The following is a 24,370-nucleotide window of genomic DNA, read 5'->3' on the forward strand; positions in this document are numbered from 1 at the left end:
GTAAGATTCCTGAGGAGCATTAACTTGTTTAACTGCACTCAAAGCAAATGTGATACTCTGACCCATAATGGATAGGGAAAGAAGACCACAGAAGGTATTATAATGCCATTATAAATCAACAATTCCTGTTGTGCAGCACTTCTGAAAGGATCTTTCAGAATTACAGTACAAAGAAAAAAAAATGAAAATGATCTTAGGCTTGAAAATTTTATCTGTTGAGGAGAGTTTGAAAAGACTGGCACTTGTTGCCAGGCAAAAGAGATAAATAACATAGCCCATGAGGAAAGATGTAAAAGCTAATGTGGAGGGAAGAAAGAAATAGCTACTGAGAGAGACTAGGAAGAATTATTATGAATAAAACAGTAGGTGATCACTCTGAATTTATTGACTAACTTTCTATTTGATTGATCAATAGTTATTTAAGGATGCCTGTCATGTCACTAGGATTGAATTGGATAATTCTTCATAAATTGATACATGAAGAGAAACTCTTACCCTCTCTTGCATGTATAAGTTTTCATTCAGTTCACAGTATTGCTCTGGTGTGACCAGGAGCCAATATCATAATCTTCTTTCATGATTAATACTTGAAATTCATACAACCTGCAAAACAAGTCATTTATTAGTGAGAAAACCTTGGAGTATGTCTGGACTTATGCAATATAGCAGAAGGAGCTAATTTGATGATCAACATTGCCATTTAATTTCTGTCTGTGGTGTCCAATTACATAGCTGTGCTCCAGTGAGTACTTGTTACTGAAACAATATCACTTTCCAAACTTAGGTGCAAAATCTACAGCTGCCTAAAAAATGTGATTTCCTGACAATTAACTAAACTGTGCTATGGTATTCTCATCTGCAGAGCCTACATTATAAGACATGGGGATCAGGGGTAGTCATGTGGGATGAGTCTAGAGTACTGATACTTTGAGAATTTATATGTTAAAAAATAAATTGCAGAGGGAATTCTGGAAAAGGTATTTTTCAAGTAAGTCTTGTATCAGGGTTTCTAATGGAATTGCTCAGGTGGCTGAAAAGTGTTGAAAATTAAATAGGCTTTAATAAAAATGGTGATTCTTTTTCAGGAAATTCTATTTTGAGTGAGACAGCATTGTTTGGAGAGAACCTTTTTATTTTCCTACAAGTAAACAAATAATGACAATGCTACTTGGTTCTATAAAGAGAGGATCAGGAATGATCTCTGTGTTTCCTTGTCAACAGATCAAAAATTTCCACTGAAAATGAGGGAAAGCATGAGCAAATGTCACCGCTTATTTCACGTTGTATTGCACTAAATTGACATGGATTCTTACAATTTCAGCCAGTGAGGAGAATCTGGGCCACAGAAGTCCCAGTGCAGTGTTGTTTATTGGGGGGGTCTGAGGAGTCCTGAGGGGCATGAATAGGGCAGTGAATTCCCTGGGAATCATCCTTGCTGTGGGGCAGTGCTTTCTGCAGAGAGCAGCATTCCTGTGGGCAGACCCATAGCTGCCATAGAGAGCTAAGTACTGCTAAGTTAAAGGAGCTGGTCCTGGCTGCCCAAAGGTTCTTGCAAGGTGCAGTGACTCAGTGGTTCTTCTGTGGGGCTGGACTCCCACCTTGGATGAGCCTGGCTCCCAGGGGAGAGGGATGACATTCCCAGTGCTGACCCGTGTGAGGACTGTGTCTTCACACAGAAGCCTGGGTATCAGGAGAGGGACAGAAATAGTGGTGGAACTCTTCAGAATGTGTGACATGATGACTGCTGGCACTACTACTGTTACAGTGCTGGTGACCCAAGGATGTCAGTGGCACAAAATTTACAGGGTGGGACAGTATTTTCTGTGAGTTCAAACTGATAGAGTTAGAAAAGGACAGATAAGATTTTGGGCATATTCACAAGATCCTAAGGGACATGAGAAAGGGTTTGGTTTCTCAAAATAATTTTTTCTCTTTTTTTCCCCAGCTGTAGATCTAGGTCTCGTAAATATGTTTCCATCTCCCTATTAATCTAGTTGTGTTGTATAAACCCTTCTGCTTGTACCTTTTTCCCCAGAGATCATAGCAGTCTAGTCTGGCATGCAGTTCTCGCTGTCCCCGTTCCTCTCAGGCTTCTGTCTCTGTCAGCACTTGGAGACCCTCAGGGTTACTTAGGCCTTTTTGATTTGAGCTGGCTGTAAGTGCAGAGGTGTGGGGATGGGTGATCAATACCTGTCTTGGTTGTTTTTTATGTCTTTATTTTTCTCCAGGATGCTGCAGACTCTGCTATCCCAGTGGAGAGGAGCTGAAGTTGATCTGAGTTGAAGCTCAGACATTCAGCACTTTCCATAGCAGCGACAACACCACTGAGTATAGGAGACTCTCAGACTTAGCAGCTGATACCTGGTTTGGGTTTGGGGGTGATACAGGCCAAACAAATGCTTTTGGAGATGAACCCTCTCAGATCTCTCTTTGACTGGTGGGCATAAGGACAAGGAATGATCACTGCAAAGTTTAATTGGAAAGGATTGGCATTTTGCTTCAGATCCTGCCCCATTTACACTTTAAAAGGGAAATGCTTTGTAGCACTAATCAGAAAGGCATTCTGAGGAGCAGTGCCTTATCACTTTCCAAGGCCTTTAAAGAGTGGAAGCATGAGTGCCACTTCCCCTTTCCATCCCGTGACATAATTTATCTAGGTGTTTAGCTGCAGGCTGAAACTCAAGTGTCTTGTCTCTCATTGGCTCCTGCTGCTACTTCTCCTTCTGGGATGCTTTCTTATCCTCTTTCTATGCCATTTCATTTGTGATAGTCTCCTGAGAACCCTGGGAACTGCACATCTTTCTCTTGAGTCCATATTCCTTCAGGTTGTCCTGGGGCATATAATGATCCCATGTTCAAAAAAGCCAAATTGCTCTGTTGGTGGCCCTTCATTTTGAGGTTGATGTGATGAAGAAAGAAAAGAGTTTGAGGGCAGCTGGGAAGAGAGACAGGGTCTTGGCTGTGGTTTATGATCCTCCTGAATGTGATGGGGTCTGTGGTGTTGCCATTTAGGAGCAAGCGATGGTGGTTATTCACATCCTGTGCTTGCAGTAGCGTAGAAGCAGCTGCAGTTCTTGTAGGAATTGTAGGAATTACATATGAAAAGTGAAAAGTTCAAGTGAAAATGCTCTTCTGTGATACTGATCTTTTATCTGGCTCTTCTTCACCTTCTGAAGTAAGTTTGAGCTTGGAAGACTTTTGCCTAATTCAGGGAGTTGCACAGCCAGGCAGCATTTCAGCCTGCTCAGTGGCAGGAGTGAAAAGGAGCAAATCCAGAATTTCTCCAGAGGTTTTTATGTGGTGCAGCTGAGTGGGAATCTTACAGTGCACATCTGAATAACTCCTCTGGCTCAGAGGAACAAACACTTCTGCCAAAATCTGTTGAACCATTTCAGTCTTCTTTTGCATCAGAAAAGTTTCCTTAAAACATATGCAGATGTCAGTATTCACCCACAATCACTTATAATTTCTTACAAAACCTGTGGATAATATTTCCTTATTTGGATGCCTGGTGTCTCATCACAGTGTGTCCAAAAATTTCAGCTGAAGTAATTTGATGCAAAATGGCATTTATATACTTTCTTTTTATTTGAATCAAATTCTGGTTTTATCAGAGTGGATATATTTATAATAACATTTTTTTCCCCAGCCTCAGTAGAAAGAAAAATACTTATATTTATGATATTAAAATTCAGGTGGGGGGGACCTTTCTCTTTGAGGCGTTATGGAGGGGGAAAAATTTCCTGATTCTAGAAGCTACATATATCTAAGCTGAGCTCAGAGAAGTAGTTTAATATTATTACTGTTTGTAATTATGCTTGTTTAGGAGCACTTGAAAGTGCTTATGTTTAGTAGGACATGAGTATATGTTTCAGGTTTATTGAGTATTTAAGAATAGGCTAAATGAGCCTATTTGCTGAATTGAAGTAATTTATCAGGTGAATAGACTTCAGCCAGCAGCCACAGCTGAGTTGATGCTAATTCATAGGGATTCCTGATCTCAGTTATCAAGTTATCAATTAAAAAACTTAAATAAGTGGCAGATTTCCCCAGGAATAAAAAAATGGTTATTATTTTTTGGGGGTTTTTTTTGGCTGTTGTTTTTTTAATTAATGTGAGACTTCTCAGCAGTGAAACAGGATAGAGGGGAGAAATTAAATGTTCACTTCCCAGTGTAGAACCATCTCTTTATTTTCATAGAAGCTAAATACACCATGTTCAAATATAAATTTCTTTCCTCCATTTTTTCCTCCATTAACTAGGAGCCAAAGGTCTTAACAGAAATCAATCCATGCAATTTATTTTTAACTTCACCCTGCTTAGCTACGATTGATTTTTATCTTTGCGATCGATGGTAGAGAAAACGGTTTGGTGGGACAATGGAGCACTCTCCAGCTTGTAGGGGCTGGTCTTTGAGTCTTTTATTGAAGGAATCATTAAAAGCTTATTATGAAACTAATAGGATGAAGACGTTTAAATGATGAACACGATTACACCTGTTTTACTGGTGAATAATGCCTGCTTGAGATGATCTCCTCTCGCTCCTATTTAAAATGCTGGACAGCACTCCAGTGGGGGAAATTAATCCATACAGATGAAAGAAAGTGCATCCCACGTGCTAGTTAAAAGCTCTTCTTAAAGCAAGACAGGCAGTAAGTAGTTAGCTACTTTCCTATTCACTGCTGGGTGCTTTTCATCCATTTCTAGTGCAGTTTTGTCATTTCTTTGCCAAATATCACATTTGGAACTTGAGCCTAAACATCTCTTGATAAAATAAAATTATTAACATTTTCCTTTATTTATTTATTTTTTATTGATTTTCTTTCTAGGGCTTTTTGTGATGTACTTTCTTTTATCATTCTCTCCCCTCCCATCATGCTGTCTGATTGATCAGCCGATGATGTAAAGTATTGCCTTGGCAAACTCATGTTTCCTCTGAAATCAAAAGGAAGTTTAATGTGTACAATTATGCTCTTCTCATAAGTTGATTTCTGTGTGGGTGATGTGCACCTGCAGCTCTGATGTGGCTTGTGTTTTGGTGTAACTGCACATTTTCTGCAGGAGTTGCTTTCAAAAAAAATGCAATATTTTTACTCGAGATTACTCTGTCCTTTAGCTGTGTCATCTTTGCTTTGAGGAGAGAGGGAGCTGAACAGGGACAGGGCCAGTATAATAAATTCTGCTTTGTCACAGCAAATTTTCTCTGATGAGTGTGATGCTCTAAAGAGTGTCATGTTTTCTAAGCCTGCTGAATTTACCAGGCAACTTGAGGGTGCTTCATGCACAGATATTCCAGAGCACAATCAGGTAATTGCATATTGTTCAATGACTGTGCAGAAGGCATGATACTAGTGAAAACCACAGGGAGGTAATTCTGACTGGATGGTACCTGCCATGATGGGATTTATGCTAAGGCAGTGGAGAACCTCACTACACAGCAATATCTGGAAGATTGCTTTTCCTGATCATGGTGGGTAATCAAGAAGGAAGAACATTACACTAGGTTCATGTTCTTCCTCATCTTCTGAACCTCTTGTGACTGGAATTGTGGTTAGGCTTGGGAGAGGAGGCACAGCTTTTCAATCCTCATACTCGCAAACCTGTGCAGGGCCTAGGCAGGGCTGTCTCTGAAGAACCCCAAAATCCCTTGGGAAGGATGTCAGTGGAGCAGCCTGCCTGCTGAACTTGCCATGACTCTTCTGTGCTTTAATCCACAATTTGATTTGGGGGATTTTATGTTCACAAGAAGGAGAAAGGGAACTTAAGTTAAAGCAATGTGGAGGGATGACAGGGCTCCCTGTGGAGGTGGAGAACACAGATCCAGGATGCTGCTACAACACTGATACCAGCTCATTTGATGTTATTGGAAAGGAGGGGAACTCTATGATCAGGGGAATCACCTTGGAGAACAAGGGAGAGGTTTATTGAAAATAACAACAGCTATATATTACTAAAAATTTAGTATCAACAAGAAGTGTAAAATTTGGTTCTGTGAGCTTTATGCTCACTTTCCTGCAAATTCTTTGAGCAGCAGGAGGCAGGTGGTGTCCTCCTTAGCCCAGGGGCCTTTCTGAGATTTAGTAATTTCATGTTTGTTCCATCAATATCTGCCTTACATTGGAAATTATGAGTCCCAGCATAAGCCAGCCAGGAAGATGATAAAGAAGCCTCATGTGCAGTGATCTACAATTCCTCACATCATCTAGGGCTTCTTTACAGTCTGAAACCTCTTAATTCATTCTGCTTGCCTTCCAGACTCTTTTAGATAAACAGGTGCTTTTGCCTAAGATGAACTCCAATCTAAAGAAAAAAAAAAGTAAGCAAGCTTCCAAGCTTACTTTTAAATAATCATATTCAGTCATTAACATGAGAAATGGCTTTGTGTGTTCCTAGACATGTCACAGAAATTACTGAGATAAACAGATCCCATGACAAATTTTATGTACTTTTCTGCAGTCTTGTGAACGTATTTGTTTTCTTCTATGTTTGATGCACTCTGTCTCATTACAGGTCAGGAGGGGGAATGAGCCAACATATCCAGAGTTTCAGGGCTTTCAAAGAGAAATTTCTCATGTTTCTCTTCTTAAGTGCCAGCTGATATAAATTAGATGAGATTTTTGTCTTGAATGTGGAAATATTGGAATATTATGTGGAAAGAAAAGTAGCAGCTCATGAGTGGAGGGAGGAAGAAAGAACACAGGTTAGAAAAACAGATGTGTTTAATGACAAACACATTTGTCCATGGGAATAATTTCTACTGGCCAGAAGCCCAATGAAACACATAAAGTAGAAATCCAGAATAACAGATTAATGATCCAGTCATTAGCGATGGAGGAAGAAAAAGACAAACCCAGCTAATTCTGTACTGAGCATGACAGATGAGCTCACAGCAAATAATTGGGTGACATTCATCAAACGTGAACTGAAAGGAGGCATTGGAGGGCAAAACACTGCCATAATCTCTGGGATTTACAGTGTTGGAGCATTTGCTCATAGGAAAAGTTCATCAAAATAAATTAAGTTGGGCCTTCCAAAATTCATTCTGTACTACGGTGCTTGCCAAAACTTTATTGGAGGCTTGATCATTTTTTTGGAACTGTTATAACTGTGCATGTAAATCATGCAAAGATGAGACCCTGGCTGGGAAAAGCTTACACAACTCCTGCCAACAGAATTGTGGGTGGCTTCGTATTAACTGGCTCAGGGAAGACCACAAACCTCAAATATTTCTATTTCTAAACCCTTGTCAAGGTGACCTAGTCCAGGTGGAAGCCTGAAAGGGAGTTTAACTATTGCATCCTGAACTTCAACAGTTTTAATCTTAACTTTCTGCATTTAAAAATCAGACAAACAAGCAACAAATTCAAACAAACCCCCTCCAGGCACCAGTTTTCAGTGGGATAAAGCCAAAATAATGGTGTAAAACCTTTTGAGTGTGGCAGACTTGTGGCACAGAAAGTTGAAGTTTATCACCCCTTGATATTTTTGCCACTCTATATTCACTGGATTAACTGGAAGATTGTTGGACTGTTCCCAGTCTTAATTGGTCATCACAGAATTTACAAATTGTGTAAATATTCATGTCCTCATCTCCAAGTTGAAGACCATGTCTCAGTCCATCAGAAGATGTGGTTATTCAATGCAGGGTTCTTAGCAAGTAGTCATTGGACATATTCAGTTCATGTGAGAATTGAGAATTTGGGTTTTCCAATGGAAGCCATAAGTACTAAAATAGAAGAGGAGATATTTAAATATTCCCTGTGCTGTTTAGACAATATCTAGAAGTGTGGGAATCCTTCAAGCAGTGCTTGTAGAGCTGAGAGAGATAAAATTACTGCACACATGAATTTTTGCCTTTTAGCTGGACTCAGTATGAATCAACTGCACAGTGTGTTCTCTCCTGTGAAAATTTTATTTTGATGTGGAAGTATTAAATGGGAAATATATATTTCAGAAGTAGCACTCACTGACCTTATTCAGCCTGCAGAAGAGGAGGCTGCAGGGAGACATCAGGGCACCTTCCAGTACCTACAGTGGCTCTAAGAGAGCTGGAGAGGGACTTTGGACAAGGGCATGGAGTGTCAGGACAAGGAGGAATGGCCTTGAACTGAAAGACGTGGAATTAGATTAGATACAAGGAAGAACTTGATGATCTTTAAGGTCCCAACCTGGACCATTTTGTGATTCAGCTCAGAGCAGGACCCTGAAATGCTCACTGTTGTGCCAGTGCACGGTGCACTTTCCATGAAGTGAGAGTCCACTGACTGCTGTTTTCTCCCTGTCTCTTCTGTTGGCATAGACAAGTTGCTTTAGATTTTCCTGTTTGTGTTTATCCTTGGCTGTAGATAAATGTTATCTCTATAGAGTTTATTTGCTGTCATATAGGTCATTCTTATGACCTTATGCCGTGTGTGTTATAATAGTGGCTGGTTTTGTTTTTTCTCTGGAGGCTGCTAAATACAGTTTTGATGACATTACAAGTAAAAATGGGAAAAAATCTGAAGGGGAAGTCTTAGTGTATTAGCTGGTCCTACTTCTAAACCTCCCTTTCTTTCCAGTTTTTCAAACTGTCAATGGAAAAGCCTTGAGTTGATTAGATATCAAATTTCACAACCAATAATAGTGTGTCCTTTGAATGACAGCTTCTCCAGGAAAGAAAGCCACTGTCTAGAGGTGATATTATTGCTGAGAATACAATTGATGCTGCAGCAATGTTCTGTGTAAGCTCATTCTCAAATATCACTGTCAGATAAAGGAAGTATATCTAGGAGAGAATCTAGGTCCTTTCTCTTAGCTCTGTTGGAAACCTAAGAAGCCAACAAGTGATATTCCATACAACAGACAAGTGCTTTGTGCATTGTTTTATCTATAGACCTGCAAGACTGCCAAACCATCAGAATGTAGGAAATTCACTGACGTAAGCCTTGCTTTAGCCAGGTCTGAGATGGTGCCAGAAGGAACACCTACAGCAAGAGTAAGTGACTCTTGACAGGTTTTAGAGCCCATATTTTACAAATTATCTCTGTTAGATCTCATTGATGCATGGCAGTTTTGCATAGGCTTTAGTTCATTCAGTCCATGAAACTGCAGATTTGGATGTCTATCAGTTCCTCCCACGCACATCCGTTTTCAGAGAGCATAATTTCAGAGAAACCAGTTTCATAGTGACAAAGGGCATCTAAGAGCTTAGCTCCAGCTTTCCAAGATCACATTTACAGTTAGCAGTAAATGGTGCTAGTGTGGATCTCTGCTGCTAGTCACTGTAAAAGGTTGTTGGAAGACAATCCTGGCCTCAAGGGACTTATAGTGCAGACAAGGCTGAGAAGCAGCAAAGAGGGATTATCTCCTACTTACAGGGGAAGAACAGAAGAACAGAGACTTTAAAATACTTGCCCAAGGTAACTGAGCTGGACCATGTGATGAAACCAGATCCTCCTTTTCCTCCTACTCAGCACTTTTTTTCCTGAGATGTTAAAATCACACTGGATTTGAATCATAAGAGACAAAATGGAAAGTTCAATAGCACAGCTTAAATAATTCTTCATCTCTCTCAGGTTTGTGATTTCTTTGGAGTTACCCAGATGCCTTTAGGGACAGCTGTGCCTGTCATAGAAAATATACCTGAAAGAAAGTTTGTCAAGCACTTTTAGAGGTGTCATCACAGACTGTCTCAGAAGGGTCATCACTGACTTTCTTTGGTGTTTCTCATAGGTGACAACTGGTGGAAGAGCAACTTACTATGTGTCATACAGACGGGAACCCTTTGCACAGATCAAATTACCCAAATACTCCCTTCCTAAGGTGAGTCCACCATTTGTGAACATAGACATGTAATATCTTGGGAAGCCAAGTATGTGAGGTTCCATAAGGTGAAGTGCCAGGTCCTTCACTTGGATCACAACAAGCCCACACAGTGCTACAGGCTGGGGACAGAGTGGCTGGAAAGTGGCTCAGTGGAAGACAACCTGGGGTGTTGGTTGACAGCAGCTAAACATGAGCCAGAGCTCCTGAGGTGGCTAACAAGGCAAATGATATCTTTGCATCAAAAATATTGTTGCCACCAGGATTAGGAAAATGACCTGTTATAATACAGATTTGTTGGTGGCCCTGATTTAGAACTGGTACATGCTATAAAGTCAGGGGTACTTTTTTAATTTAAAGATCAGAAGTACTTTAAGGCTAGGTGTCCTGGAAAAGTCTTCAAGTCATGTAAAGGAGGATTGTTTATGCTGCCCTTAGTTACTAGAATATTTTTGCTGTACAGTTATAACTATCTGTCATGTGCAGATTAATGAACTCTGCTGGAGTTTTACGTATGTGAGGTTGGCACCAGGGTAATGCAATATTTCCACTGCAACTGGTAAAAACAGATTGAAGTCATTGGGCATTTTGCTTTATTTTCACACTGTTGGAATAGGTTGGGTACCTCCTTAATCTTTAAGGATTTACAGCTCCTGGGCAAAAACAAACCTCCTGATTTAGTCTTCCTTTGTTGAGGAAAATGGCAAATCTCCCACTGATTGTACTCACTGGGATAGAATTAGGCTCTCAAATGTTTTTTCTCCCCATCTCATGCTGATAGGATATGTTAGGTCTATTAGAAATAGCCCCATTTAATCAATCCTAACTTTTCATCTAGATACCTCACACAAAAGATTAAGATGCCTCCTAGGCAGGATGAGGATATTGAGCTGATCTTCCTCCAGATATTCTCTCCTGAAATCAGGTCACTCCATCCTTTGGGAGACTTCCAGAATTATGATTTCTTGATGCAGAAAGAGTGCAAGGAATTAATCAAGGCCTCTTGGCCTCTAGAGAAAGTTTAAATAGGTACAAATAGATAAATGGAGTCTCATATAACCACAGTCATTTTGCTTCTAGCTGAACCTCTGTCAGTTTGTTCAACAATGGTAGGCAAGGATGAAGTGCTCCAATACTCATCACCACCCTGAAGGTCATTTCCATGAACCTGTTTTAAAATAATACCAAGAAGATGCACTTTCAAATCTCTTTGAAATTAAAACTAACTGGGGATTCCCTTTTTAGACTTTTTGTATCTTGGTCAGCAGCAGAAATCCAACAAAGATTAGTGGGTGGATCTTTTGATAGCCTCTATATTGTGTGATAATTATCTCAGATAAACTGTCAATAGGAAAGTGTGTTATTAAAAATCACTATCAGCAGTAGCTCAAACTGATATCTATACCTCACCTTCAAATAAATGTGAACTTCAAGGATTTTTGAAACCATCCCTTGCCAGTTGGAAGCATAAGCCCATTGTTTCAGTATGTGAATGAAAATTATCTCTGCTTTTAGCCTGGTGCCATATGATGCTTAGTGACTATGAAGACTCCAGGCTCCAAGGCTGTGAATCTTCCATGAGTAATAAAACTGACTTACAAATTTATAAATAAAAAATGAAACTGGATGAAATTCCTTGAAGGTACCAAAAATGAAGAAAGCAAAAACCCTTCGCCCAGCTGGTGATTATTTAAAAAGTGAAATGCAGAAAAGTCACAATGCTGGTAATTTATTGGCTTGCTCTAACAGAAAGTTGTTAAACATACCTATAATTCATGCTCCATCTCCATTCTTTCATAATTCATGGTAATTACTACATGTCCTGAAGGGCAAAGAAATACAGAGATCCTCAGTAACAGGCCTTTTGTCTTCTTTTAACAGGACATGCATATTATCAGCACAGATGAGAATCAGGTGTTTGCAGCTGTTCAAGAGTGGAACCAGAACGACACATACAATCTGTACATCTCCGACACCCGAGGGGTCTACTTCACCCTGGCCTTGGAAAATGTGAAAAGCAGCCGAGGACTGGAGGGGAATATTGTCATTGACCTTTATGAGGTATGCAGTAAAGGTCACCCTACAGAAAGCAGCAATGGCCTGCTAGTTCAAGCAAGTGTAAATCTCTTACCAACCTCACAGGATTTTCATTTTAGGATCAGCCCTGAGGCATTTCCTGGTTTTGATGCTGACTTGACTCATGTGGGAATAGATGGAGTTACTCTGCTATGGCTGCAACAGCTGGTTGGGCTCAAGTCAATGACTGGTTAGCTATGTGTCATTTCCAAAACAGAAAACCATTATCCTTCTCATCCTAACGTGGATGTCCATAGAAAGACTAAACACACCTTTTTTTCCCCTTGGGCATCTAGAGACACCTGCTCACAGTTAGGGAATCTGGACTGCACTTTCATGAGCACTGAACAGTTTGTGAACTACAACCAAAAATTTCTAGGTGCCACTTGCCCAGAGATGACAGATGGATTACTTCTACCCCAAACTATCTTCCATCCTCATGCTTCTTCCAAGCCTGTCAGCCTTGGCCAGCAGCAATGCATTCAGAGCAGTTCCAGTTCCTGGTTTCTTCAGAGCATTCTGGTTTTGGTGTGTTATTAGTTGTTGGATGGAAGATCTGCTGAGATGCAGGGCTCAGTGCTTTGCCAGCAGCAAACAAACAATCAGTAATACTAATAGAAATGGCTGATTACTACTGTTACACAGAGAAGGTTCTTGCAGCTGCAAGCAGAGGTTATGACTAAACATTTTATTATTTCAGCCAGAATAATGCTCATTTAACAACAAAATCAATTTGTTTATAAAAATCCAGGTAGTTTAAGTCAATAAGGGAAAATTCACAAATAACACATTGATTAGTGTGAAGGACAGGGTTTATGTTTTTTCTTTACCTAGTTAAATATATTTTCCTGCCTCCGAAAAAGTATATTTCTTTGCTATGATGGACCAGCTAAAATTAATATTCATTGTCTCACATTCCTGGGCAAACCTGTGTACTCCCCAGTGGTATATCATGGACTTTTCACTGTTAAATGCTAATAAATTTTTACAGAGTCATTTAAAGTTTAATATCAGTCCAGGGGCTTCAGAGTAGAAGGATTTGCATCCTGACAGTTGCCAGGAAGTTGCAGATTTGCAGAAAATTTCTTCTTCCTGTCTCACTTTCACTGTGACAACAGCTGTGCAACAGAGACCAGACTCAACATGAAATCTTCTTGGGGATGTTTTGACAGGACCATATTCTGCTGGAATGGGTTCTGCTGACAAAAATCAAAACACTTGAAACAACTGGCTTGATTTGTCAGAATTTGGATGTGGAACGAAAGCGAAGAAATCAAGTTTGCAAAACATCAGTGTCACAGCATGTTCAGGATTCCCATGTTTTGCATTAATTTTTTTTCTGGTACACAAAAGGATCCCACACTGCTTCTGATGTGATCTCCTGTCTCCCCCATTTTGGCAGTCTGTGGAGGCAGTGGGACAGACCCCATCCTCAAGCTTGCAGTGCCCAAGTGTGACCTGGTGCATGCTGCACCTTCAAGCCTATCATCAGCCTATCTGCAAGAACTCAATGAAATCCAGAAGTGGGCTGTTCCTAGGGATTTGCTCTGTGGCCATCCTTTTGTCTTTTTCTTCCAAAGAGAGAAACCACACAAGACCTTTCAGCTTTGCAAGATATGCCTTTAGTGCCATTTGTTATTCTAAGATTTGGCTGAGATGCCTTCCTTGCTTTTACAGAGACCCTCCACTCCTTAGAGTGCTCAGATGGACATTGCTTTTGGCCTGTTCTTCCGATGTATTTTTTTCACCTCTCTCCCTTTTTCCTAGGTAGCAGGGATCAAAGGCATATTCCTGGCTAACAGGAAGGTGGATGACCAGATCAAGACTTTCATTACCTACAACAAGGGCAGAGACTGGCGTTTGCTACAGGCACCGAGCACTGATCTAAGAGGGGATCCTGTACTTTGCCAGCTGGTGAGTGGCAGATTTTCCAAGGCACAACTGACTCCTTCAGAGCTGCTTATTGTAGTCACTAGATTAACAAAACTCCCCACGTTTTCTCTCTTGACTTTCTGTGTGTTAAATGAATTCAGTAAATTTATTTATCTATAGCTTCATAAGTTTTAAGGGCAAATTCTGACCATCTTTCTTGATGTGTTTAATAGAATTCAAGTCAGAATAAGAAAGTTGCTGGGGAAAAGTGCTCTAAGTCAGACTATTGTTAAAACAAGGACAGAAGTGCTTGTTTGTAGTGCAGAGTTCCTGCTTATCCATCAAAGGAACATATGACCTATGTGGGGGGTCATTTTCAGAAGGATCAGAGCATTTGTGTGCAGTCACCAAGGGTTCCTCTGATATTTAATTTGATGAATATTAAAGCTTCTGCCTTTTGTTTGTTTTCTGTCAACAGCCCTTCTGCTCACTGCACTTGCGCCTGCAACTCTCAGAGAATCCGTACACTTCAGGGAGCATTTCCAGCAAAGAGACAGCTCCTGGGCTGCTGGTGGCCACAGGTAAGAACATAAGTGCTTCTCACTGCTCACCCATACCTCCCTGGGAGCCTGAGAGTATATGAGTTATTCCCCATTGGTGTAAAACCTTTCAGCTCTGTTTCAGCAAGTGCTAAGCTAATTCACATTAACTCCCATTTGCTTTGGGCTAGGAGAAAGCATATGCCCCCAAGTTCAAAAAGGATTTCAGGTATTTGTTGTTCTACAATGACCCCTTTCCAGATCTAAGCCCACACTTTCAGGACGCCATTACCCAGTGGCATTACTAGATCCTCTCATGTTGTTATAACCACTGATGGACATATCTACCTGTTTTCTGCAGGGGCCATGAAAGAGAATAGTACCCAAGGGCTGAACTCCCAGCAGTGTCAATATGTCCCTCCTTTTCAGTAGCAAGCACAGAGTTGTCACAAAGCCTGTCAAGTAAAGCCTGGGCTTCCTGGGTGCCTGTCTTGTGCATGGCACCTACTTTTGACTCTGTACTGCTGCAAGACAAGCAGCATTTAATCAACACTGCATGGGCCACTGGTACTGTGGGCTGTTCTGCAAACTAGTGCTTTGGCAGGTTGTGCTGTTTCAATGACAGCCTGCTACAATACTTCATGGTGGCACTGGCAGAGCCACTGTAATTAATCCACAGGATGGATGGGGCTACCAGCCACCCTCAGCTCTGTGGGAGCTGCTGGGCTAACAAAGTGCTTCCTGAATGGCTGGTGCTATTGAAAGCTGGTCTCTGAGCCATGGAGGCAGCTCTGTCTTTTCAAATGGAGCCTCTTACCTACACTCAAATATGTCTGAATAGCTTAACTGTTCTTTCTAAGGCTCAGTTTATCTCCTTGGTCCTGTTCAGCATAGCAGTGCCCTGCAAGTGTGGGCAGTTAGCATATTGTCTGCATGAATTTACACTATTTCGTCCAACCACTTGCATTCCCATGTCCTTCTGTGCTTCAGTGTGTTTGCCAGACTAAGGCAGAACCCGAGACTGGGTTCCCTTCATGACATTTATATCTCAACAAGGGAGATGCCGTGTGATTTCCAGTTCACTGATCCAGGCCAAATGAAGTGAGAAAATTTGGTTCAAACCTCCAGATATCCCCATGCATAGCCAAGTGGAGTCATCACTCCTGGCAGGTTGCACTTGCTAGATGGATGCTTAGGAACAAGCCCTACTCATGATGCTGTAATTACAAAAGCTTTTTTTTTTTAACCTTTTAGGAAGCAAATAGAGGCAGCAGGATTGTGAGATTCTAGGCATTGATCTAAATTGTTAGTAAATTAGGTTCTTTTCAAACTGCCAGTGCATGGGATGAATGCTTTCCCAGTCTAACAATTAACCTTTAAAAGGCAGAATATAATTTCTGCCTTACTGCTTTGTAGATGAAAAAACCTTACCTGTTGGGAATTTACACATCTGTTTCCACTAACCAGTTTCACAACAGCAGGAGCATCTCACCGTGTTGCTGAATGCATTCAAGGATAAGCTTTGCAGTTTTTTCTCACAGGTGTTGGCTGCTCAAACACTTCATTTACAGTGAGACATTTCCAGCAATGACTGGAAACTTGACCACTTGGTAAAGGACAGAGGTTAGATTCCTGCAAATGGAAGAACTATTTTTTATTATCTAATTGTACAGCTGCTAAATCCTCTCGACTTGTTTGGAAGTTACATTTTCTGAGGTTTAAATGCATGCAGCTGAAACTAGAGGAAGTGAATGAAGGAAATAATGGAACAGCTTTGGACAGAAAGAATGAAGGGATAACAACAAAATTCTTGCCTTTTTACTCCCTTTCCTTGCCTCCATCTTTAAATCCATGTTTTAAAGTTTGGAGTTTCCATTTTGGTGTTTAAAATGTAATGTTACAAAACTTACACTGCTACCTTTAAATCAGTGTCTAATTCTTGAGGGCTTCCACTCATGAAAAGATACTGGGCTAAGAAGATCTTTGAGCTGATATAGTAGATTTATCTTCTTGAACGTGGATGTCTCTATAGACTGACCTTCTGTATGGTTGCCCACATCAGGTTTTCCTCACAGACTCATCTAAAACAGTTGGTTACTCTTGCTGGTGTCAGGGAAAAAAATTAGGTAGGTGGACAGTATGATATTCCCTATATCCTGAGCACTGATGAAAACACCTTCTTGAGTTGTGCTGCCTCCCAGAGCCAGAACGCTTTTGAAATAGCAGTGACACAATAACATGGTTAGTTGAATTCTGTGATAGTAACAGGAGAGTGTCAACCAATTTTAATTTCTAATTTTCCAACATTAAATGTCAGAAATTTAATTAACATTTTCATTAGTGTGTTCATCCACAGAGGAATGTGTGACACTTGTGTTGCAGGCAATATTGGCTCTGAACTTTCCTACACGGAGGTTGGCATGTTCATCTCTTCTGATGGTGGCAATTCCTGGAGACAGGTATGTTTTGCACAGCAAAGGAGAGCACAGAGCCTTTTGCTATTCTTCTGACTCTTCACTTCCCAGGGGAGTGGAGCACTCATGCAGTACTTCCTTTGTTTGCAGATCTTTGAGGAGGAATACAACGTTTGGTTTCTGGACTGGGGAGGGGCACTAGTGGCCATGAAACACACGTCAGTGCCCATCCGGCACATGTGGTAAGGAAGCTTGTTACTTTGAGAGGCTGCCAGTGTCTATAAAATGAGCAGGTGAAGTCATACATATCTATTCTTTACCCCCATTTTGGTTTTATTGATGAATATAATGATTAATGCCCCATTTTATAAATGTAATGGCTCCATACATAATCACCAAAATCACCAATGTTATGAATTGCTCTTTGCACTAAGCCCCCAGGTGGGGTTTCTTTCCTACAGACACACATATACTAAGTCATCCTTTGGGCTTCAGGTATTTCTGAGAGGATGTGTCTCTCATTTCTATATTTTGTTTACAGAATTTAACATTAATCTGGTAAGACAGATAAAGGGAGGGAGAGGAGAGGGCAGTAGGTGTAGATAAGGACAACAGAGATATGTTGCTAACCCCTCTAGCATTTGACTATCAGTTTCCAGAGACACTGTGGTGGCAACTGATTGGAGCTGGAAGTGAAATAGGGCAAAATGATTTCTCAGTTGAAGACACTGTTTTGTTATAAATGGGTTATAACAGCCTAAGCACTGAAGATAGCATTCAAAGTTATCCTCTTCTTAGCTCTTGCCCCTCTGACTCCAGCACCAGTTACACATCCTGAAATTCATAACTAAGCACATGTCTATTACTTTGCATGCAGAACAGGAAGTGTGGTCTTCAGTCAAACAGAAAGAGGAAGCAATGGTGTTTGGCAGCAGTGATGAGGTGTTAAGGTCTCCTCTACCTGAGTCATTATTGCACAAAATCTTCCAGTGAAATTGCAGTCATTCCAAGACTGGTTGACTCAAGACAGGTTAACTTCACCCATTTACAAGCTCATGTTCTGGAGATGTACTTTGAAAACATTAACAGCTACTTTTTCAATATAAAAAGCTTCTGGACTTAATGTTTCTGACCTGACAGAAAACTCTGGGATGAATGCAACATAGATTTTTAGAAAAGTTTGAATATATTGCATTTGAGCCCATTTTGTTGCCACCTGGAGCAAAGAAATTACTGCTTTAGTCACGGTGTGATAGTAGACTGTTAACCACGGGAAGTATTGGCTCCATAACTGGACACACAGAGGAGAGCAGTAACAGAGCAGACTCCTTAGGGTGAGCTGCAGACTCCAGTCTGTGGTGTGAATGTGTTGGAGTGTGACTTGAAGCCTCCGATGGGTAACTCAGTTGTCATGGCTATAATTAAAGGCTCTCAGGAAAGAGGACATCAGGACCATGTCCCAGTCTTCAGACCAAACCAAGGATGAGTCAAGGAAGGAGAAGTTTGTGTTAGCCAAGGGTGGGTGTCACTAGCAGTGGGTGCATCAGACTGCAGTAAGTTGATCTCTGGAAGAGTGAAAGGTGAGCCCCTTATGGAAAAAGCTGCAAGTCAAGTATTAACCATTAGTTACTGTGTTATTCAAGCCAGGTGTTACTGTTTTAATTGTGTCTTTAATTGTGAAGACTCTTCAGGCATCAAAAACCTGTTAGTACAAGTGCCTGTACATATTGGGAAAGGTTTGGTCCCAGGTTGACTTTTCATAGGAGCTGACAGCTCAGTTCACCTTTGTTTGCAGAGGTTCATTTCAGATGCTCTCCTTTCCAATGTCTCCTGAAATGGTGTGTGCAGTTCTGAGTGCCCCACCCACTCTATTAAATGAATAGTGATTTAGATTTGTTATCAATAAGCTCCAACCGGTTTCCTTCAAAATTGTACCCTTAGGGGCTTTGGAATTTGCTTCAGATTGCTTCAGTAGGCACCTGTTTTATGGGCAAGAGTGGAATAGATTAAAGGGTACATGTAAATCTATTAGTTCTCAGGCTGAGACATTGTACAATAAGTTTCATGCTGGAGAAAAGAGGGGCGGATAATTGAAAAGCTGAGAGAACTTTAGCTAAGCTAATGAAGCATGCTGTTCCCCAGAAGTTGAAATGCTATTTGGAGAGATAAGCATGCAAGCAGAACGCATACAAATGCACAGGTGTATGGGAAGATACATACATTTAAATAAATAGATTTAGGGCAGATAATCTTTCTGTGTGCTGTTGTGCTCCCAGAGTTCTGTCTTAGGTATAAAGTTAACTTCCTATTCTTGCACAGGTGTATTCTGAGACAGGTGAAGGTGTCTTGTTAAGTGACACGAGGGGCAGAGATTTAGGGAATGGTGACTGCCAGTCTTGGCTTTCCACACCAGAGATCTGAGGTTTGTGTAACCCATGTTTTCATACACACTACAGTGGCCTCCTGGTCCTTTAGCAGTGTGTCAGATATTGTCCTACCTGCTTGGAGCAGGGGGGATTCAGTGTCCACCAAGAGCCTCCCAGACAGATCCAGGTGCTCAGATGTCTGTATATGCACACACATTCAACACTCCTCACTCCCACTAATAAGCTAAATTTGCCTTTAAGTACTCATAGGGCTAGAGAGATTGTAGCTAACACTATATGGCATTGATACAGGGATGGGTCAAAATGTCTTGTGGTGGTGAAAGCAATTTTCATGCATTCAGGCCAGGGTTGCTTATGCTCTGAGGGGTGCTTCATGCCAGGTGTCATTCCAGACCCAGAAACAGGTCTTGGCAAAGCCTCTTGATCCCTTGAGGTCTGAGGTACAGCTGTATAAAATATATACATGCACTTATTGCCAGTGTTTATCCTTTCTAAAGCTTTCATCTTTCAAAGTACATCAGGAGAACGAATTTTGTGGGCTGGGAAATGGCAAAGATTGGTGCTTGTCTGTAAATCCAGCTGCTGGAGCTTGCAGACCTTAGCCAATATTTAATTGCTACATTTGCTCTAGAGTAGGTCTTTTTATATGTATAAATGTTGTCTGCTTCTATCCCAGGGTGAGTTTTGATGAGGGAAGATCCTGGACTAAATACAGTTTCACATCAACACCACTTTTTGTGGATGGATCCCTTGTAGACCCTGGCATAGAGACCCAGATAATGACGTAAGTATAGCAGCTTCAGTTTTGAATTGTGATGGCACAAGGGGTGCATGGAGATCCCCAAGTTCATGGTAACCTCATGATGTGCAGTGCAGCATCGTGTAGCTGCACACGCAGTGTTTCATGAAGGCATGGTGCTGTTTTGTGGGTTTTGCTGATGGCCACAGGCCTGGTTGACATGTTCTTGCATCGTGTGGCAAATAGATGATGGAGCCAAGCTCTTTCTAGCAGTGATAGGGGCTATAGCAAGGAGAGATGGTCCCAAGCTGTATCCTGGGAGTCTACATAGAGCAGTAGACAGGTCTAATTCTCTGGAGAGTGGTGTAACCTTGGTCAGGTTGCATCTAGTGACAACCAGAGGTCCTTTCTCATGATTACTGCTAAGATTGCATTCCTTGGATCTGGAGGCCCAGGGATGGCAGTGCTCTTCAGAAGTCAGAGATCTGTATGGCTGTACCTCATGCCAGTTCTGTGCTTGCTCCAGTTGTGCAACATGACTGTCTTTTGAGATTACTGGTAAGTATGAATATACTTACTTGTTGCTTGCATTGTGGGCTGTATATCCAGTTTTAGCTCAGGTTAAAAGTGTTCTCATTGTGCATATGCAGAGCTGAGCATAGAATAACCTTCATGTTCTGGGGTGTAGAATTGCTCACCTGTCCCATGGAAGGAAGAGCCTGGGCTGGCACTGATGATGCTGGGACCTTCCTCCTTCCAGGAGTGCTAAAGCACTGGGTAAGGCTGGTAGAACCAGTGGAGTGATGTTGGCCCAAGAACAGGACAGGATTTGAGTTTAACAACCAGGAAAGGGAAGTTTTTAAGTTCAAAGGCATTTTAAAGTAGTCATCTGACCTCTTGCACAAAGCAGATCAGAGCACTGTGCTCTGGGGTTCTGAACAAAGTGAGAACAAGATGCACTGCCTTCATTGGTTTCAGAAATGCCTTCCTACCTGTGTGTCTTTGAACTGGCTGAAACAGCTTTCTGAAAGACATCAGAAAGCAAGGTGGCTAAGATGTCTTAGACTGAGGCATGCCTGTGAAGCATACTTACAGTGGCATGAAGAGGTGCCTTTGGCTAATCATATCAGATCACACTGTTGCACCACTCCAGTTCAGGGGCAGGACATTGATTATAAATTTCATCTTTCAGTCAATCTGCTTTTCTGCATCTGCACTTGAAGTTCCTGCACATTTTCACTGCTTGCAAGAGAAAAGAGATTCAGGTCAAGTTTATTTTCTCATATTCTTCAGTCCATCTGCATATGTTTGTGGCATAAATGCAAATGGAGCTCATTGCTGGTGTCACAGGTAGTGAGAAACTGAGTGGCATCAGTTTCTGAGAAAGTTGGAACAGGGTAATAGCTGTGTGTCTTAGACATTTCTGCTACTGATTTGAATGTATTCCAACCGTGTTGTGTGATTTGTTTTGTTATGCCTTTCAAAACCAGCTCTTTGTCAGCTTTGCACAAACAGAAGTGACCATGTGCCTGTACTTGAAGTTGAGCTCAGCTGCAAGAGAGGACCTGGGGGAACATCATATTTTACTCTTCTAACAAATGGTCATTTGAACAGGCTTCTGTGCCATCTATGCCATGGCAGAAGAAATGTTTGGTGCTGTAGCCTTGGAGGGCTCAGGAAAGCGTTGCCGACTCCTGTGTAGCACATCCACATTCCCTGTGATAAACTGTCTTAGGAGGGACAGGCTAAGTAATTATGGTTATGCTTTACACAGCAGCACTCCTCTGCTTTATTCCCAAACAGTGCTGGAGCAAAACAAGGCAGCCTCTATGTCTTTCACAGACAGCTACTGAGATTTTATCAGAGTAGAGGTGGTGTCAGTTCTGGTGGCATTGCTCGCTTTTCCTTTATTCCAAAACAATGCCTTGGCTTTGACTTTTTCTTCTTCTTCTTTTTTTTTTTCTTCAAAAAAGCAAGGTCCTTGTTTTGTAGAAGAATATATCTGTGCATCTCTTGCCTTGCTATCTGCAAACATTGCCCTGTTTTTGCAAAGAGCAAAACTGAACAGCATATGATATACCTGTGAGCCTTTTCAGGAGTCTGCTGTGAGCATTCTGTTGGGAAAACACATATGCCAGTTCCCAGCTAAAGATTAGAACCTGCAATTCTCTTCACTCTGAGCATTTTTTCTGCAAATGCAATGACAGTGTGTAACTTTTTGTTGTTTAATATGGTGTTTTTCTGTGAAATTCTTCATGCAATATGTGTCACTTTCCAGCTGCACACACGTGCAGACACATGCACACACGTGTGCAGAGAGATAGATGTGAGCTCACATAAATCTGCACATCAGCACCTTCATTGAAATCAGTGGAGCAAATCAGTTGCAATTAGCTGTGGATTTAGGCCATTTGCTTTATAAATCAATGCAGTTTTCTTTTGAGATGAAAAATGCATTATAAATCTAAGGTTATTATTATTTATATCTCTGTAGTCTTCTGGTGGAGAATGTAGGAAGTGAGTTATCTTCCTGAATATTGTGTATTAGGTTTGTTGAGAACTTTTTCTTTGGAAATCTTTGTAGGCATAATACCATTATTATTGCCATTGCTATTGTTATTGTTGTTATCTTTATTATTACTGTCATCATTAGCAGTTTTGAAAACCATTCTAAATAGTCTGTAAAAGCCACACAAGGAAATTTCACATGACACTTTCAATGAATGTTTTGAGAAATTTCTATCCACGGCATGAAAAGAAACTGAGGAGGAAAGAGCCTATTGCTGTATGCAAACCATTTCTATACAGAACACTTAGGTTCCCAATGAGAATTTTAATGATTTCATCTATAAGGGCAGTGTAGGGTGAGGCTGAGCTTGTGTAAGCTTTGGCTGAGAAGAAATCAATGTATTTCTATTGCTACTTGCCACCCCTGAACCAAGATTACACATGGTGGTTTGGAGGTACATGGAATTTGTGTTTGTGGGTAGAAACCCCAACGAGAGGAGCACAATAGTCTGGGATTTGCATCCCAAACTGGTCATGGGGTCAGAGGGAGCTCTTAGACTTGAAGCAACACTGAGGCAGAAGAACAAAGGCTGTGGTCATATTTGTCTGCTGCCAAACTGGGTAGGTTAGTGGCTTTTAAAAGTTTGGCTCTCATCCCTGAAAATGCAGAATGCTTCATCTAGTGGTCTCAGCTGATTCCTGTTAGAAAAAATTTCTACCATAGATTAGCGTCAAAGTGTTCTGTGTTCACCCATTTAAAAAAATAATATTCTGAGGGGAATGTGTATACATAGCCATTATACTCCAACTAATATTAAAATATTGCATTATTAACAATATTTTCATGATACTATTTTATTAAAATCAATATATCAGTAGAATTACTTTCCCAACCTTCATTTTGTGCCACATGCTGTGAGAGCCTCTCTGGGCTGTTGAAAGGAGCAACCCTTTTAGCACACAATTTTGTCCCACTTCATAGCTATTAAGTGAGCTTTTTCCAGGTCTGTCTTTATTGTATGAGCATCCTAAGCTTTTTGAATCCTCTGTGCTTCGTGCTGTGCATGCTTGTCCTGAACAGTCCTAAAAAACTTTTCAGTATGGTAACATCGGTTACCATGAAGGGGCTTTATGTGATTCTGAATATCTAAGATATCTATTCTGAACTGGGTGCTGCTTTTAGTGGGGTGTTGCACAGGATGTCTTGCAGAGGTCTGTTCCAACACAAATGATTCTATGATTTTGTAATTTTGTATGGCTATAATGGTGCAAGAATTAATTGTTTGCAAGGTAGGTGGGCTCAGTTAAGAACACGGTTTTGAGATGTACAGGGAAGTATCATGAGACTGTGTGAGCTGGTCTGCCTTGAATTCTGCCTAACCAAAGTAAATCCACAGTCCTTCCTCCAGTCCTGGCTGATCATCTTCTGCAGTTCCTTTTGTTGTTACTTTGACTCTTCTCTCATCTGACAGGAGAGTCAGTTCAGCTCCTTTAGTGTAGAGCTTTGTACCAAAGCACATTCTGGTGCTTGGTGCAGGTATGGGGAAAAGGCTGCAGAACACACAGGGTCCTTTAGGAAAATAAATGCAGAAGGGTGGTGGCTTAGACATGTTCTCAGATGAATGCCTAGAATGCACTAGCCTTTTTGAAATCTACAGGTTTCTAAGTTCTGTGCTGTACCCCTCACTGTTAACTAGTGTATCTTTTAATGATGTCCTGTTCTGATGGGTCAGATCTAACATTTCTGGATTGACAAGCCAGAGGCACAGTGTGTTACTTGTCTGAGGTTGTCCAACAGGGGAAAGGAATCACACGATAATGTATCCAAACTAGTTTTTACCATTCAAATCAGAGACAAGATGGGTCCAGAGAAGGGCTTTATGTTGTGCCAGCTCTGACTCATAATTATTACCCCTGCCACTTGATCTCCTGTGCTAAGCATCTCTCCAAACCTATATTAAGAGGAACAACCTTTTTGCTTCACAGCCCTGCATCATTTTAGTAGACTCATTATATGTGTATGTGTGTAGACAC

The 24,370-nt window shown here is 41.1% G+C and overlaps 1 protein-coding gene across 1 annotated transcript in view; it reads left to right on the top strand.

The window, feature by feature from the left end:
• Positions 1 to 24,370, top strand: part of SORCS3 (sortilin related VPS10 domain containing receptor 3) — a 263,400-nt gene that overhangs the window by 193,167 nt on the left and 45,863 nt on the right. The window contains exons 8-14 of the mRNA XM_030241406.2: positions 9,712 to 9,801; positions 11,683 to 11,862; positions 13,645 to 13,791; positions 14,228 to 14,330; positions 16,671 to 16,747; positions 16,853 to 16,944; positions 19,766 to 19,873. Of these exons, the coding sequence (XP_030097266.2) occupies positions 9,712 to 9,801; positions 11,683 to 11,862; positions 13,645 to 13,791; positions 14,228 to 14,330; positions 16,671 to 16,747; positions 16,853 to 16,944; positions 19,766 to 19,873 (797 nt within the window). The remainder of the gene's footprint in view (positions 1 to 9,711; positions 9,802 to 11,682; positions 11,863 to 13,644; positions 13,792 to 14,227; positions 14,331 to 16,670; positions 16,748 to 16,852; positions 16,945 to 19,765; positions 19,874 to 24,370) is intronic.

The sequence above is a fragment of the Serinus canaria genome, chromosome 6 (assembly GCF_022539315.1).
Source record: "Serinus canaria isolate serCan28SL12 chromosome 6, serCan2020, whole genome shotgun sequence".
In the NCBI taxonomy this organism is placed as follows: domain Eukaryota; kingdom Metazoa; phylum Chordata; class Aves; order Passeriformes; family Fringillidae; genus Serinus; species Serinus canaria.